The sequence below is a fragment of the Lissotriton helveticus genome, chromosome 6, assembly GCF_964261635.1.
Source record: "Lissotriton helveticus chromosome 6, aLisHel1.1, whole genome shotgun sequence".
Classification (NCBI taxonomy): domain Eukaryota; kingdom Metazoa; phylum Chordata; class Amphibia; order Caudata; family Salamandridae; genus Lissotriton; species Lissotriton helveticus.
The window spans coordinates 1,439,665,207-1,439,683,493 of NC_136067.1; the positions used below are offsets into that span (position 1 = coordinate 1,439,665,207).

The window sequence follows — 18,287 nt, forward strand, 5'->3', positions numbered from 1 at the left end:
TACAGTCTGGGTATTACTAAAATCTTTATTTTGGAAGCACTTTTTTATATTAAACCTTTTCTAACATTTTGTTGCAGCTTATCTTATATTGTGTGTCGTGCAAGTATTAAATAATGACTTAATTGTTTATAGTGCTTTCTGTTACAAACTGGGACCTTATAAAAATAGACATACCCAAGCCACTATTCCCCACTACACCAACCAGAGTTCAATTCTGTGACCCTCTGGTTACGGACACAGACCTGTGCAATACATTAACTAATGGAGGTTTCATAATGTGTGGTAGTGCTTTTCTTATTGTTTAACTTAGCCTGCATTTATTTTTCATTTAAGTTCTGCATTATTTTACATGTTGTTACCTGAAGGTGAAAGACCATAAAAAGTTACAGAATATTTTATTTTTTAGCCACGCAATTGACCCCGCCCACACGCTTACTGACCCCACCTCATTGCACACAGCATCACAGTTCCAATACCTTTATTTAGTGCACTTAGACCATTGGATGCAACTACCTAGAATCCAGTTAGTTGCAGGGGTAGTTTGTTGCTCTGTTATGCTATGGAATAATCTACTTTACTGACGCGATACATGGAAAACCACTTTGCGTTTAGAAAAACGCACTAACTGTTTTTGCTTACCGCCCTTGGGCATTTGTGTCGGCTCTTATCTAGTTGGTGGTGTGAGCTGTCCTCTTTTCTTCCTCCCTTCCTCTCACCGCCAACATTCTCTTTAGTGAACGTGCCCTTTATACATAAATACGTAAAACTATAAAAAAATTTAAGATGAAGTAACCATTTTAATGATTCTCATTTTTCTGTGGTATTTTTTTTTACAAAGCCTTATAATGTTTTACTATTGAACCGCTTCTCTTCCTATGTCTGTGGCCCTCATTACAAGTTAATAGCAAAATCCTGAGCCCTCTGCAAACTCATGTTTGCAGAGGGATAGGAATTACGAGTTGTGTGATAATTATCACACCCTCACAGCTTTCCTCAGATAGATTCAGGCTTGTCAGACATTCCGAAATGTATCGAGGGAAAAAGACCTAGAAAATCAAGGCCAAACATGCACAAATCAGTGTGTTAAGAACCAAACCCGCGTGTTATGCCTCATTTTCCTGTTAAACTCACAATAAGATATATTTATCTCCTTTGGCAAATATTTCGCCATGGGGTAATAGTATTTTCACATGTGGTGAGTCCCCACCATATTATGCCCAACTTGTAATGAGGGACTTAATAGTTTAGAAACCTAGGTTCTCATCCAGGGGATACTCATGTGCGGGATCCCGGAGCATATAGAAAATCCATATATATACATATATGAACCCAATCCTGTGTTCATTCCTTTCAGAAAGCAGGCACCGACTCAGTGGGATTCGTAATCAAGGGTCTTTATTAACAAGAAAGACGACCAATGTATATGTGAAAAAATATACATGCAGCCTAAAATGTTTCCAACATGGCAAAAATGCTGAAATTACATAGGTTTGCATTGTGGTACCTATACCATCCCAACCCATAAGAAAAAGAGGAAGCAGTAACAATTGCCATGCAACAATGCTTTATTGCCATAGAGAAAGGTTGAAATTGCAGGCATTTGCCTGTAGGGTGCAGCAGAGTACTAAGAAACAAAGAAAAACTGACACCTTGCCTTTAACCGCTTGAGCGCGGCGCAGATTCCTGCGCTGTGCTGACCGTTCCATTGAGCCAATGGAACGATGACGGAACGGTTCTGTCATGAGCACAGCTCAACCGTCGCTCATGACGGAACCGTTCTGTCATAAGCATGGAAGGGGTTAAGGCATTAAAGTAGGGGTACCGTGCCTTTAAGACCTGCAGGAGACCCCTTGCTCCCATTATGCACCACAGGTGGCGGTTAGGTCAGTTCTTTTTCCGGCTCCTTCTCTGAGGATCCTGGAGCTTGAGCTCTTCAGTTGTTTGACTGAAAGTGATTTAGTTTATATTTTTCTCAGAAAACTCAACATTTTTCTGACTTCTAAAGGCTTATTCTACTGGTTTTTGGGTTTTACCATACATTTTTCCAGTCAGAATGCCAGCCTTATTCAGGAAATGCCCTTCCTGTGGCAAGAAGATGGCACTGGCAGATCCACACTCTGTGTGTATTGTGTGTCTTCCATCCTCACACAATCCTGACCAGTGTTACCACTGCCAGAAGTTTTCCAGGCGGACTCTGCGCGACAGGGAACGCATTAAACTTCATGCCCAGCTGGAGAAGAACAGAAACCATCATGAAGGTGACTATGGAGTCTTCAGACAACCTTCTTCAAGCAAACAACACCGAAAACGGCGACATGCCACCTCTCCTGAGTCCAGAAAGAAGAAGGTAACAGGCGATTCGCCGTCGCTTTCGAAGTCGCCGTCGAAGAGACCCAGACACTCTTCAGCGTCAAGGGACAAATCACCATCTCGACGTCGATATTCTCTGCCACATGCAAGTAAGTCGGCGTCGAGGCACAGCACTTCGGGCTCAAAGGCTGTGGGTCCGGAGAGACCTGAAATGTCTAAGTCGAGGCTTCCGTCGATGTTGAGACACCCTCCGCCACCTTCGAGGGGGTCGGCATCGAGAGTCACGACGGCAAACATCTCGCCGCAAGTGAGCTTGTCGACGTCGAGAGCATCATCGAAGTCCCATCACTCGACGTCGAGAAGATCGCCGCCAACACAACGTCATGGAAGATCGACGTCGAAGTCCCCAGGCCGACGTCGAAGGTCGATGTCGAAGGTCGACGCCGTGGTCTCCGCATCGCCGTAGGAGATCGACGTCGAGACCACCATCGAGAGCGGGACGGCGGTCCCATAGCAGATCACCTCGATCAATGCCGATGGTGACGCAGACTTCATCGACGTCGAGGCATTCGACGTCGAGGGAAGAAATTACATCGGCTATAGAGGAGACCCAGCGTAAGTCGATATCCAGGTCCAGATCGTCATCTGGGGACCAGACATCACCCCAACACTGTATATTGTGCAGATTTCACCGGAGAAATCTCCCAGAGCTGGAGAGAAGAGGGCCTACGGTCTGTCGCCTCGCTGGCTGCAAGGTGTCGGGACATGTGAACGCAGAAGTCCGGGCTCGGACTACTCCTACACATACTCGCCTTCCAGGACCTCTCCTCAGAGAAGCGCTCCTGCTAGGCCCTCCAAGTCTCCCCCCAGAAGACCAAGATCACCTTCCACGCTCTAATCAAGGTCCAGGGGTCGTCAGTCTCCCCCCAGAAGTCCAAGATCACCTTCCACGCACCGATCATGGTCCAGGGGTCGTCACAGCTCTCATCATGACCACCCCCATAAGAGAAGACGCATAAGATAACCCACATGGTCTTCCTCCACGAGGTTCTCGGTCCGGGACTGCTCTCCGACCTTCTCCTCAACTCTTCCATCGCGGGTGTCTCCCATCGATGACATCGCAACTTTCTCAGATGTCCTGGGTAGGGGTGTGAAGAAATTAAACATCACTTTGCATACCCCTGTAGTTCCCACGTCCATTATCTTTGACACCTTACACCATCGTACAGCTCCTAGACCGCTGCTTCCTTTGGTGCCTCAGCAGAGGATCCCTTGTTTCTCAGAGCTGATCCACGAGCGGATTCCGTCATTGTGGCAGCATCCATGAGGTCTCATTCAGCGTTTGCGTCATCTTCTGTCCCCCCGGAGAAGGACAGTAAGCAGATGGACTCCTATGGCAAAAAAATGTGCAATACTTCGGCTTTATCCATGAAGATTGCTAGTGCCTAAACCCTTCTCTGGCAATATGACAGGTCTCTTTGGGACTCTCTAGCAAGGTTTACAGAAAATCTCCCCAAAGAAGGTGGGCTAGTAGCCAATCAAGTTATAAGTGTGGCAGCGGATTCTTCAGATCTCGCTGCGCATGGTTACTCCCATGGCGTCTGTTCTCGGCGCTGAGCCTGGCTGCGCCTCACAGGCCTCAAGCCTGATGCACAGAAAAAGATTCTAAACCTTCCGTTTAATGGCTCCTCCTTGTTTGGGGCGTACGCCAACGAGGAGATGAGCATGATGAAGACAGAGCTGGATACTGTCAAGGCTGTTGGTCTGGAGAAACGAAAGAAATTCTGAAAACGCTTTCGTCAGGGCGACAAACCTTCCTTTCAGCAGAGGGTTTAAACCCCTTCAACGGTCCTCCCCAAGCCAGCAGAGGTCCCAATTCCACCAAAAGCGCCCTGCAAGAGGAAGGGGGAACAGCAAGCTGCAACAGTCCACCTCTAAGCAGCCTCCCAAACAGTGAGGCATTGCTTCCGCTGAACCTGTTCGCCACTCCGGTAGGAGGGAGTATCGTTTTTCACCTATAAGAATGGGAAACCATAACAAGAGACAAGTGAATGCTGAATATTTTGCAGCATGGTTACTTGCTAAGGTTCAAGTCTCCCCCTCCACAATTGCCCCCGCAGTTGAAGCGCCTTCCTCAACTTCAAAGTCGGCTGTTACAGGACGAAGTATCCATCTTCCTCTCCAAGAGGGCCATAGAGGAGGTCCCACCTCTCCAAAGAAACCAGGGGGTATACTCTTGGTACTTCCTAGTCCAAAAGCGAGGAGTAGCCAAAGAGTAGAGACCTATCCTCGACCTGTGCCTGCTGAACAGGTTTATAAGAAAGGAGAAATTCCGAATGCTAGCCCTGCATCAAATCTTTCCGCACCTTCACCAGGGAGACTGGATGTGTGCCATCGACCTGCAGGACGCCTACTTTCACATTCCTGTCTCAGTGAAACATCGCAAATTTCTCAGGTTTCAGGTCTCTCACCACCACTACCAGTATCGAGTGCTTCTATTCGGACTCAAATCTGCCCTGCGGACATTCTCCAAGTGCATGGCGGTGGTGGCTGCCTTCCTCCGCAGTCGGAAGATCTTCATCTATCCATACCTAGACAACTGGCTCCTGAAAAGTTCCACACCTGCCCTACTCCAGAGCCATCTCTCGTACTGCCTCAACCTTCTGCATTCCTTGGGGTTGCAAGTCAACTACAAGAAGTTGGTCCTCAACCCCACGCAACGGATTCACTATCTAGGCGCCTCACTGGACTCCGCAAAGGCAAGTGTGTGTCCTTCGGAGGAGAGGTTGTCATCAATACTTCTCAAGTGCTACACCCTCCTCAACATTGTCTTCGCTGCTGGGATCGATGGCCTTGTGCATCTACATTGTGCCCAATGCACGCCTTCACATACTGCCGCTACAACAGTCCCTCGAAGATCAATGGTCCCAGAGGTCAGGTTGCTGGGAGGATCGTGTCTTTCTCCACCAAGCCGCCAGGGACTCCATCAGATGGTGGATGAAACGTTCTCACCTTCTACAAGGGGTCCCTTATCATCAGACACCTCCAACACAGACAGTGGTCACAGATGCCTCAATGCAAGGCTGGGGAGCTCATATGGTCCAGCTTCAAGTACAAGGTCTCTGGTCTGAGACAGAAAGAATTATCACATCAACTTCTTGGAGCTACGGCCGCTCCATCTGGCGCTCAAGTCCCTGTATCCATCTCTTCAATCTAGCCACATTCAGATTCAGACGGACAACACAACAACAATGTTCTATCTGAACAAGCAAGGAGGCACCAGATCACAAGTCCTATCTCTGGAAGCCCAATCCATATGGCAGTGGCTGCTGGGAAAGGGCTTCTCAATCGTCGCAGTCCATCTTCCAGGAACCCTGAACGTGCAGGCAGAAGGTCTCAGCAGAGACGTCGTAGAAGCGCACGATTGGGTGCTCAACGAGGACGTCTCTCCGGTCTTTTGGCAATGGGGAGTGCCGGACATCGATCTGTTTGCAGATGCGGCAAAGACGAAATGCCCCGTCTTCGTGTCCAGATTCCCCCAGCAGGGATCACGGGTGAATGCACTTTTGATCAGCTGGTCACAGACATTGCTGTACGCTTTTCCTCCTCTCCCTCTGATCCCGGCGGTCATACAGAAGTTCTACAGGACCAACACCAGAATGATCCTGATAGCGCCAGAGTGGCCACGCTAGTGTTGGTACCCAGATCTCCTTCAACTGTCAGAGGTTCTACACCGGTGACTGCCCTGCCGCCCGGACTTGCTGACCAAGAACAAGGGGAGAGTATTTCATCCCAACCTCCCTTCCCTCCGATTGACTGCATGGCTCCTGAAGTCATCCAGTACGGACATTTAGACCTATCGCTGACTGTATGGATATTCTTAGAGAAGCAGAGAGACCCTCCACCTGAAAGTCTTATGCTTTCAAGTGGAAGAGATTTTACCTTTGGTGTAAGGACAATGCTCTCGATCCTACTCAAGGTCCAGAACAAGTGATTCTTCCACATTTACTGCACTTGGCGAGGTCAGACCTGAAGTACCCCTCCATCAGGGTCAACTTAGCTGCTATCACAGCTTATAGAAAGTCTCCTACCCAGACCTCATTCTTCCAAATGCCTGTGGTCAAAGATTTCCTAGAGGGGCTTAAGAAAGTGTTTCCACCAGTGAGGTCCCCCTCTCCTCCCTGGGAGCTTAACATTGTCCTCACCAAGTTGATGGGTGCTCTTTTTATTGTGGCCATTCATAAGGCATCTTTACAGCATTTGACCTGGAAGGCTGCTTTCCTAGTAGCCATCACTTCAGCCCGCAGGGAGAATGAGATTCAGGCCCTGTGATGTAAGGAGCCTTATACTGTGTTCCACGCCAATAGAGTGGTGCTGCGGACTCATCCGAGCTTCCTGCCCAAGGTGGTCTCGGATTTCCACATCATTCAGATTATCACACTGCCCACATTTTTCATCAGCCAACCACTCCCCCGGAGAGATCTTTACATTCTCTAGACCCCCGGAGGGTATTGAAGTTTTACCTTGCTAAAACCCTTCCACTTAGGAAGTCTGACCGGCTCTTTGTCAACTATGGTTCTACAAATACCAGGCTGGCTGCTTCCAAAAGATCTATTTCTAGATGGATTGTTTCCTGTATAGCCTTGTCCTACCAACTAGCCAACAAAGATTTGCAGGGCAGACCACAAGCACACTCTACTAGAGGGAAAGCTTCTACAGCAGCTCTCCTTCGCAACATTCCTATATCTGAGATTTGCAAGGTGGCTACATGGCGCTCAGGGCAAAAACAAAGGAAGGAGTATCCACTATGATTTTGAAGAACAGACGTATCTGGAGGATCGGTTCTTGGCAAAAAGAAGGAAATTCATCCTTTTGATAGAAACCCCTCACTCACCACCTAGTGGTGACATGCTTCATCATTGGGGTCCACCTTGGCGTCCTAGCGACACCAAGGTGTGCTACAACACCTGGACTACAGTGGAGCGGGTTGTGGCTGTAGGTGCAAAAAAAAAATGTTAAAAATTGTCCTGGTTGTACTCAGAAAAAGTAATTTTATTTATAGAGCAACTGAACAATGTTTTAAAATTAATAATGGCGAGATCCTGGTAGGGAGGGTTACGACCCTGGGATCTCTATATGTGTTGAGTGGTCAACATGTTTCTACCATAAGGGCTATTGCCCGGTATTCGTCAGGACCAGAAAAAACAGGTGGACAGGGGGTGCGTGCTCCCTAAAAAGCACACCCGGCCTTGATCCCCTGTGTGCCTACTGGCAAAAAATGCCAGTGGTGAGTGCCGCTCAATAAAATAAGTGAGCTGGCGGGTTAAAACAAGAGACCTGTAAGGAGAGAAGAGTGGATAAAGAACAATCAGGTATTGAGTGATAGACTTACTCTCCTGTAACGTCGTGCAGTCTCTCAGTGCAATTGATATATAGTGCCAAATGAGGTGGATGGTTCTCCAGATATACGTAATACCGAGGTGAGGTGATACTAGTCAACATCTATGGCAAAGGGTGGGTGCACGCAAATTGCATGTAGTGCTAGCACAACCCTGGGGGGGTTGGGGTATTAGATGTAAGATACTTGTGCTACACGGAACAGGTCTGTCACGTGGTGCCTAGGCTACTCGCTGGATATTGAATGCCAGGGCGGAACCTATTTCATTACAGTTGAAAGTAAGGTGAAGTGAATTAGGGCATAGATGTAACTCGGTAGTGCTATATACATTTGTCAGCAACCGACTTAAAACGTGTAAGTGAATAACATTAAATCAACAAACAGGAACAAACATACATGTAACACTGAAGGACACACTTAAGTGCAGAATGACTTGGGAATATGCTTACTCCAATATGAGTACTCTGGGCTTCAACGGGCAGGGCGTAGGGTCAATGCCTGTATAATAACAACTTCTGTAAGAGACAAACAGTGCGCGAGCGTTGTAAATCTCTGCGCCGCTCAGGGCGATCTGTGGGTGGTGGGCGACGCCCTCGTGGACCCGGTATGTGGATTTGTATCCGGGGCTTGGTATCATAGATCTACTTACAGTTTCAGGCAGGTAAGATCAGAGTCGACCTACTCCTCGCGTCCACTGCTCGGCTAGTAATTCCGATGGCAGCAGGACGCGGTAAAGAGGAGTCGACCGCTTCCGGGTTTGGGCGCGGCCTGGGCGTGTAGGGGGCGGGGCTAGCAGTACGCGGTGGCGTGCTGCCGGTAGCTAGGCTACCGTTAGGATACAGCCAGCAGGTTAGGTAGTATCACAACACATAGCAGGGTCGGTTGGCTCGCAGGGTAGCTCCGCAGTGCTGGAAGGAAAACGAAGCGTGGGATGCCCGCCGGGACTTACATAGTGGGAACAGATATTCACGCAGCAAAGTGGTTGTGGGCATTTATAATTAACGCTGCGTTTGGACTGAAGACCAGTGACTGATCACTGGTATATTAAGTGCCTCACTATCAAAAGGAGCCTTATTTCAAGGTTGATGAGGGTGATATATTAATATAAACAAATTAAACCTGCTGGGTCAAGTTGGAAAAAAGCCCAACGCTGATGTGTCAGAGCGGATCAGTGGGGCCAAGGTGATTCATGCTATGGTATTTCGTAGTGCGAGGAACAGTAAGCTAAACGCTCAGTGGAGCAAAGCTTAGGAATATATTAGGAGTATCAGGTGGCAGAGCTCTGTTGTTAACTCTTGGTCTTGGTGGCCCTAGGGATGGAGTCTCATTTCAGGACCGAGTTCCATGGGATATTGTCGTTGAGCCCAATTTTATGGGAGGAAAGACGATAGATCCATCGCTGCTCTTTTTCAAAAAGTCGTGTTTGTGCATTGGGACCTGGTTTGATTTGCTCAATTACAGTCCATCTCATGTCGTTGGGTGTGTGATGGGCTGTGAGAAAGTGGTCAGTGAGCCTGGTGTTCGTTTTTTTGCATCGAATTGTGCTACGATGTTCCGCTATTCGTTGCTTGACCTTTCTTGTCGTCATGCCCACATAGGGCTTGTCACAGCTACATCGGATGAGGTAGATCACAAAAGTGCTGTTACAGTTAGTGTGTGATCTTTGTTGCCAGACTTTGCCTTCCTCAAGGTTAAGAGTTTTGGTGTTGTTCGTGAGGTGGCAGACGCTGCAATCACCACATCTGGAATGTCCGGTCACTGGGGGAAGGCCCCAAGCGTTGGTGATAGTTTGGTCGGTTGTCACCATGTCCATTCTAGGTCTGGTGTTGACCAAGGTGTCTTTAAGGCTCCGTGCTTTTTTATAAGAGAAAAGTGGTTTGTCCCAATTATGATTTCCAGTGTTCAGTATTTGCCAATGTTTTCTGATACTTTTACTGACCTGGTTAGACACCGCATTATATGTGGTCACGCATGTAAGTGGAATCTCTTCCTCTGTTCTTGGTGTGTCCTCTAGGAGGGCTTGTCTTGGCTGATTTCTGGCCCTTTTCTGACATCTCCTTGTGATTTTCTCAGGGTATCCTCGGTTGGTTAGTTTCTCCGTCAGGTCTGCTGCCTGTGTTTTGTAGTCCTGCAACTCGCTGCAGTTCCTCCTAAGTCTGAGATACTGGCCGTAAGGTAAATTTTCCCTCAGAGGGCGAGGATGGAAACTCTCAAATCTCAGCAGGTTGTTCTTAGCGGTGGGCTTAAAGTGGGTTTTGGTCTTGAGCTTGTCAGTGTCTCTTTCGATCTCAATATCAAGGAAGACCATTTTGTCTTTGTCCACATTATGTGTGAACCTCAGGTTAGGGTCACACGTGTTAAGCCACCTGATGAAATCCATTAGTATTTCTTGCGGTCCTTGCCAGATGGCGAAGACGTCGTCTATGTACCGCCTCCAAAATTTGATGTGGGTGTTGTAAGGGTTATTGGGGGTAATGACATATTTTTTCTCGAAGTCATACACATAGAGACCCGCTACGCTGGGGGCAAAAACACTGCCCATTGATGTCCCACCTATTTGGAGGTATAGCTTTCCATCATGTTCAAAGAAGTTTCTTTTAAGTGCAAGAGTTGCACATTCTACAATGAACTCTGTTGGTGTTGTATGGTCCCATGTGGAGTTGTCCAGTGTTTGTTTTAGTACTGTGATGGTGGCGTCTTGGGGAATGTTCGTGTAATGTTCCCCAAGACGCCACCATCACAGTACTAAAACAAACACTGGACAACTCCACATGGGACCATACAACACCAACAGAGTTCATTGTAGAATGTGCAACTCTTGCACTTAAAAGAAACTTCTTTGAACATGATGGAAAGCTATACCTCCAAATAGGTGGGACATCAATGGGCAGTGTTTTTGCCCCCAGCGTAGCGGGTCTCTATGTGTATGACTTCGAGAAAAAATATGTCATTACCCCCAATAACCCTTACAACACCCACATCAAATTTTGGAGGCGGTACATAGACGACGTCTTCGCCATCTGGCAAGGACCGCAAGAAATACTAATGGATTTCATCAGGTGGCTTAACACGTGTGACCCTAACCTGAGGTTCACACATAATGTGGACAAAGACAAAATGGTCTTCCTTGATATTGAGATCGAAAGAGACACTGACAAGCTCAAGACCAAAACCCACTTTAAGCCCACCGCTAAGAACAACCTGCTGAGATTTGAGAGTTTCCATCCTCGCCCTCTGAGGGAAAATTTACCTTACGGCCAGTATCTCAGACTTAGGAGGAACTGCAGCGAGTTGCAGGACTACAAAACACAGGCAGCAGACCTGACGGAGAAACTAACCAACCGAGGATACCCTGAGAAAATCACAAGGAGATGTCAGAAAAGGGCCAGAAATCAGCCAAGACAAGCCCTCCTAGAGGACACACCAAGAACAGAGGAAGAGATTCCACTTACATGCGTGACCACATATAATGCGGTGTCTAACCAGGTCAGTAAAAGTATCAGAAAACATTGGCAAATACTGAACACTGGAAATCATAATTGGGACAAACCACTTTTCTCTTATAAAAAAGCACGGAGCCTTAAAGACACCTTGGTCAACACCAGACCTAGAATGGACATGGTGACAACCGACCAAACTATCACCAACGCTTGGGGCCTTCCCCCAGTGACCGGACATTCCAGATGTGGTGATTGCAGCGTCTGCCACCTCACGAACAACACCAAAACTCTTAACCTTGAGGAAGGCAAAGTCTGGCAACAAAGATCACACACTAACTGTAACAGCACTTTTGTGATCTACCTCATCCGATGTAGCTGTGACAAGCCCTATGTGGGCATGACGACAAGAAAGGTCAAGCAACGAATAGCGGAACATCGTAGCACAATTCGATGCAAAAAAACGAACACCAGGCTCACTGACCACTTTCTCACAGCCCATCACACACCCAACGACATGAGATGGACTGTAATTGAGCAAATCAAACCAGGTCCCAATGCACAAACACGACTTTTTGAAAAAGAGCAGCGATGGATCTATCGTCTTTCCTCCCATAAAATTGGGCTCAACGACAATATCCCATGGAACTCGGTCCTGAAATGAGACTCCATCCCTAGGGCCACCAAGACCAAGAGTTAACAACAGAGCTCTGCCACCTGATACTCCTAATATATTCCTAAGCTTTGCTCCACTGAGCGTTTAGCTTACTGTTCCTCGCACTACGAAATACCATAGCATGAATCACCTTGGCCCCACTGATCCGCTCTGACACATCAGCGTTGGGCTTTTTTCCAACTTGACCCAGCAGGTTTAATTTGTTTATATTAATATATCACCCTCATCAACCTTGAAATAAGGCTCCTTTTGATAGTGAGGCACTTAATATACCAGTGATCAGTCACTGGTCTTCAGTCCAAACGCAGCGTTAATTATAAATGCCCACAACCACTTTGCTGCGTGAATATCTGTTCCCACTATGTAAGTCCCGGCGGGCATCCCACGCTTCGTTTTCCTTCCAGCACTGCGGAGCTACCCTGCGAGCCAACCGACCCTGCTATGTGTTGTGATACTACCTAACCTGCTGGCTGTATCCTAACGGTAGCCTAGCTACCGGCAGCACGCCACCGCGTACTGCTAGCCCCGCCCCCTACACGCCCAGGCCGCGCCCAAACCCGGAAGCGGTCGACTCCTCTTTACCGCGTCCTGCTGCCATCGGAATTACTAGCCGAGCAGTGGACGCGAGGAGTAGGTCGACTCTGATCTTACCTGCCTGAAACTGTAAGTAGATCTATGATACCAAGCCCCGGATACAAATCCACATACCGGGTCCACGAGGGCGTCGCCCACCACCCACAGATCGCCCTGAGCGGCGCAGAGATTTACAACGCTCGCGCACTGTTTGTCTCTTACAGAAGTTGTTATTATACAGGCATTGACCCTACGCCCTGCCCGTTGAAGCCCAGAGTACTCATATTGGAGTAAGCATATTCCCAAGTCATTCTGCACTTAAGTGTGTCCTTCAGTGTTACATGTATGTTTGTTCCTGTTTGTTGATTTAATGTTATTCACTTACACGTTTTAAGTCGGTTGCTGACAAATGTATATAGCACTACCGAGTTACATCTATGCCCTAATTCACTTCACCTTACTTTCAACTGTAATGAAATAGGTTCCGCCCTGGCATTCAATATCCAGCGAGTAGCCTAGGCACCACGTGACAGACCTGTTCCGTGTAGCACAAGTATCTTACATCTAATACCCCAACCCCCCCAGGGTTGTGCTAGCACTACATGCAATTTGCGTGCACCCACCCTTTGCCATAGATGTTGACTAGTATCACCTCACCTCGGTATTACGTATATCTGGAGAACCATCCACCTCATTTGGCACTATATATCAATTGCACTGAGAGACTGCACGACGTTACAGGAGAGTAAGTCTATCACTCAATACCTGATTGTTCTTTATCCACTCTTCTCTCCTTACAGGTCTCTTGTTTTAACCCGCCAGCTCACTTATTTTATTGAGCGGCACTCACCACTGGCATTTTTTGCCAGTAGGCACACAGGGGATCAAGGCCGGGTGTGCTTTTTAGGGAGCACGCACCCCCTGTCCACCTGTTTTTTCTGGTCCTGACGAATACCGGGCAATAGCCCTTATGGTAGAAACATGTTGACCACTCAACACATATAGAGATCCCAGGGTCGTAACCCTCCCTACCAGGATCTCGCCATTATTAATTTTAAAACATTGTTCAGTTGCTCTATAAATAAAATTACTTTTTCTGAGTACAACCAGGACAATTTTTAACATTTTTTTTTTTGCACCTACAGCCACAACCCGCTCCACTGTAGTCCAGGTGTTGTAGCACACCTTGGTGTCGCTAGGACGCCAAGGTGGACCCCAATGATGAAGCATGTCACCACTAGGTGGTGAGTGAGGGGTTTCTATCAAAAGGATGAATTTCCTTCTTTTTGCCAAGAACCGATCCTCCAGATACGTCTGTTCTTCAAAATCATAGTGGATACTCCTTCCTTTGTTTTTGCCATATTTCCTCCCAGGGGAATAGGAGAAGTCTCTAGTTCACCTTTGGGTGAACGAACTCCCTTACTCTCTCCTTTGTTTGAAACATACATGGCGCTCAGTACATACCTTTACACGCCATTACTGCCTAGATTCGGATGCACAGGCCGCTGCCCAGGTGGGGCAGGCCTCTGTGAGGAATGTGTTTGCATAACTGCTATTTGAATGTGATGTTACTTCATGTTCTATATGCTCTGTTGCTCGTCCGCAAGGCTTTGGGTATGGGCTTGCTACTCTATTCATAGAATATGACTATTGATGAGTATCCCCTGGATGAAAAGGATTAGTTACTTACCTGTAATCTAGTTCTCATCCAGGGGTATACTCATCAAAGTCATAAGCAACCCACCCACCTCCCCGGACAAGCATTCTCTTGAAGTTATTTTTTATTGATTGCAGATCTACTCGGGTGCGTCTGCACCGTCAAAAAGAACTGACCTAACTGCCACCTGTGGTGCATCATGGGAGCAAGGGGTCTCCTGCAGGTCTTAAAGGCATGGTACCCCTACTCTAATGCCTTAAAGGCAAGGTGTCCGTTTTTCTTTGTTTCTTAGTACTCTGCTGCAGCCTACAGGCACATGCCTGCAATTACAAGCTTTCTCTATGGCAGTAAAGCATTGTTGTATGGCAATTGTTACTGCTTCCTCTTTTCCTTATGGGTTTGGAAGATATAGGTACCAAAATGCAAACCTATGTAATTTCAGCATTTTTGCCATTTTGGAAACATTTTAGGCTGCATGTATATGTTTTCACATATGAATATATATGTATATATATGTATTTTCTATATGCTACGGGATCCCGCACATGGGCGGGGATTATTCATAGATTATGACTTTGATGAGTATACCCCTGGATAAGAACTAGGATTACAGGTAAGTAAGTAACATCCATGTTGTCACCAACAGCACTGTTTTTCCTGCCTTCAGAAAGGAAATATGTTTATTTAATGTGATATGTCTATTTGCAATTACAAAAATGGCCTTACAGTTTATTGCTAAAATGATTTGTATCCACCCTTTTATAGGGGTAATGCATTATTGCTGTCAGGTGATTGATATTAATTGCTGCCTGTATGAATAATGTTAATGTATCTAATCCATGATTCAGGCCACTCCCTTTATCGGTAGAGGCTCGAGTAGAAATGTGTTTGCCTCCTGTCTGCATCTAATATTTCTAAAATGTGTGCAAGTTTACCTCAGGAGCTTTCGTTACATGAAAAGCAGGGCCTTCTGGGGATGAGGGGCCATATGACAATGTCACTTCTGTGAATGGTACTTTAGTAATTTGTTTGATTAAAAAAATTATTTGATGAGAATGGATCTGCATCCAAGATTAATTTACTTGGTGATTGGATAACATCAATGCAATTTATTTACATTTGGAGTTTAATAGAAAAAAAAACTTCTGACAATTTGCATATGGTTGTATTGTATGTGGTGTTGCTTTACGGAGCTCAAATGAGTGCGTATGGAAAAAATAAGTAATACTCTATGTATTCCCAGATTGGCAACAAAGAAATACGTTGGTGCAACAAATTACAGAGAGAAGATCCATAGTGCTTTAACACCATGTGGGACATTTCTCTTCTCTGGAAGTGAAGATGGGATGGCCTATGTTTGGAACACTGAAACAGGTGAGAGAATCCTCTAAGTAACCTTCTGAGGATAGGATTCTACACCACTAGTACACCAATTGAATTGCAGGAATTTGCTTTGATAATCATGGTTAAGAAAAATGTATGTGCCCTCTGATTTCTTTACAACTATATGTTTTCAGAACTGCGGTCTGAAGGCAAACCTCCCCAGAGCACTAACCAAGTCTAGTTTGCTAGTCTGTGATCGAATTCCTTCACACTTTAAGATGTTGAACATGTTGAGTAAATGGAATGGGAATGTGCGGAATATCAGTGTTTTCCAGCTAAGATACCCATTAAAGTGAACACCTAAATGTTTATAAGGGTGCGCCCTCCAACGTGCACTTCACAAGAACCATTTCTTCCTTTATCTAGCATGCCCAGGTGCCAAAATTTGACTTTTGCTTTTGTTAATTATCAGTGAATTAGCCTGCTTTTTTGGAGACTGATGTCTCTTCTGTCACACAATATCAAATTGTCTGCATAATATAATGCTGTGCCAGGTCTGGTGGCTCAGTGGACTAATGCATCCACTGCAGGGGCCTGTGTTCGACCTCATGGTCACAGGTTTGAATCCCGGCGTGTCCACTCAGCCTTTCATCCATCTGAGGTCGATAAAATTAGTACCATTGAGTTGGGTAACAATAAATATATGTTATTCAGCGCCAAGATGCCTGCGGGTGAACGTGCGCTTTACAAATACACCTTATGTTATCTCTAAACCTCCCAGTTCTTGAGGAAATGTACCATGGCTAGGTAGGTCTGTAAATTAGGTTGATGCCAGGACACATCGTTTTCATACCTCATGACAAAAGATACTTTGGGAGGTTATGTTCTGATGTTTAGTGTGGGGGATATACCTCCGTTTTTATGTACAAATAATCCAGGACTGAACTAAGATCATCATGGTGGCCACGTAGGCAAAGTTTGTGACATAGCAGTGATTGGTTTATTAGAGTAATGCTTTGAAAAAGTCAATGAAGGCACTGAGCAGTGTGTGCCTGTAGCGTGAACTAATGCCTCCCTGACAGACAGCTGTGAAATCAACCCACCTTGCACAACAGAAAGGTCTTTTCTAAAACCCATTTGTGTGATAGGTAAAATATTGTTAGTTTGATTCTGGTTACCAGATAAATTTGACAAATATTCATGAATATTGCAGTGAATTAAAAGAAAGGGTGGTCTCCCGCGCTTTGTATAATTGTATATAATTGTAGCCTTTGTGTAGGCCAGGTCACAGGGGCATGCAGCCTTGGTGTAAAAAATAGGAAGGGGCACACGTAGTCCACTTCCAAGGACTTAATAACTGCCCGGGGACTACCGCCTCCCCAGGACTATTGCAATATTTAGAGGGAGTGCGCGCCCCCCTCCTCATCCCTGGCACCAGAGACCAAAACCTCCCCAGGGCTATTATCAAAAATTGATATGGGGTCCTTGTGGACCCTCTATCCCCGGGGACCATCACCTCCCAGGGGCCAATTAGTTTTTTTAAAGGAGGGGTGCCGTGCAACCCCCCTCCTGGGCCATATACGGCTCCAGGGACCGCCACCTCCCCGGGGCTGGCTCGTGCAGAATAAAGGAGGGGGGCATGTAACCATATATGTCACTTCAACTGCCCTCCCCACCTCCAGGGTCAGCTCCTGCTATCTCCTGAAGTGCCTAACATTGGGAGATAGCTGTTTGCTTTTGCTTGGCAGGAGCTGTGACAGCGGAAGTTTAATCTCTTTACCTGCCCGCAGACGTGGGCAGGGAAAGAGAGGAAAGTATTGCTCTTGCATGCAGAGAGCTGCATTTCCAGCAGCTCCCTGTGTGCGAGTGTAGTACCGGCTCCCGCAGAAGGTGGGTAGGTGGTAGGAACTACTGGGGTCTTCCCTCGCTGGCCCCAACATGCAAACTGGAGCCCTGGGTGGGGCCAGGGCACCTACAAAGACGTATCCGGGCCATGTGGGATGATGTCCCGGGAGCCAAAATCTGCTGGGGAGTGGGGCATTGGAACCCTCTCTCCCATTGAATTGTGGCTGGGCCCCAGGGAATGAGGGTCCCCAGGGTGGAAATCAGCCCAGGGAGGGAGGCCGCGTGGCCCCCTTCCCCCATTGCAGTGTGGTTGGTCCCGGGGGGGAGGTAGGTTTTCGGCCCGGGGAGGGGGACCATCCCCATTTTCTTTAGAAGTATGTAAAGGTCTACCCGCCTTTTCCCACGTTGATAGACAGCTTAACAAAAGGCCCCTGTACATGTTTCCAGCCGATTATGGTGATGCGTTATTGATGCTGAGGAATACAAGGACGTCTCCACCACACAAAGAAGCACTTACTTTATTTAGTCAAGAGGATGTACCCCTGTTTGGTGGAGATTCACCTCTTTGTAATCTCTTAATTTTCTCTTGATTAGGATTCACATTAACACAGATTTATGGATGAAGAGGCTTGAAGAACAATCACATTATTGAAATTACATGCACACAAGGTCACTGGAGACATTACCCCAGGGTTCTTTACGCAGCTGTAGTATACATGACATTTACCCAACGAGGTGACACTTAATAAATAACCAGATGAAATTACTCCAGGTTGGTGGATGTTTCCGGGAAAACTACGAACTCTTTTTTGAAAAAATTGTGTTCAATTCTGGCCCTGGTGCGCATTTCACAGAAATTAAACCTCAGCGGGAAGTACTTCAAATATAAATATAGCAGGTGCTTCATCAGAAGCTCCACTTCAGTAATACACAAACATTCATAACTTTTTGGGCTTGGCGAAAGCAAATCAAATGTTTCCTCTTGTATTCCACGTTGAAAAACAATCTAAATTCCTTAATGGAGGAGAATGCATATTTGATCTATTGGAGTGCAATCTGATCTGTAGT

At 46.7% G+C, this 18,287-nt stretch overlaps 1 protein-coding gene across 4 annotated transcripts in view; it reads left to right on the plus strand.

Moving 5' to 3' along the window:
- Positions 1-18,287, plus strand: part of AHI1 (Abelson helper integration site 1) — an 862,008-nt gene that overhangs the window by 428,090 nt on the left and 415,631 nt on the right. For all 4 annotated transcript variants that reach the window (XM_078649231.1, XM_078649230.1, XM_078649229.1 and 1 more), the window contains exon 16: positions 15,295-15,425. In XM_078649231.1, the coding sequence (XP_078505357.1) occupies positions 15,295-15,425 (131 nt within the window). The remainder of the gene's footprint in view (positions 1-15,294; positions 15,426-18,287) is intronic.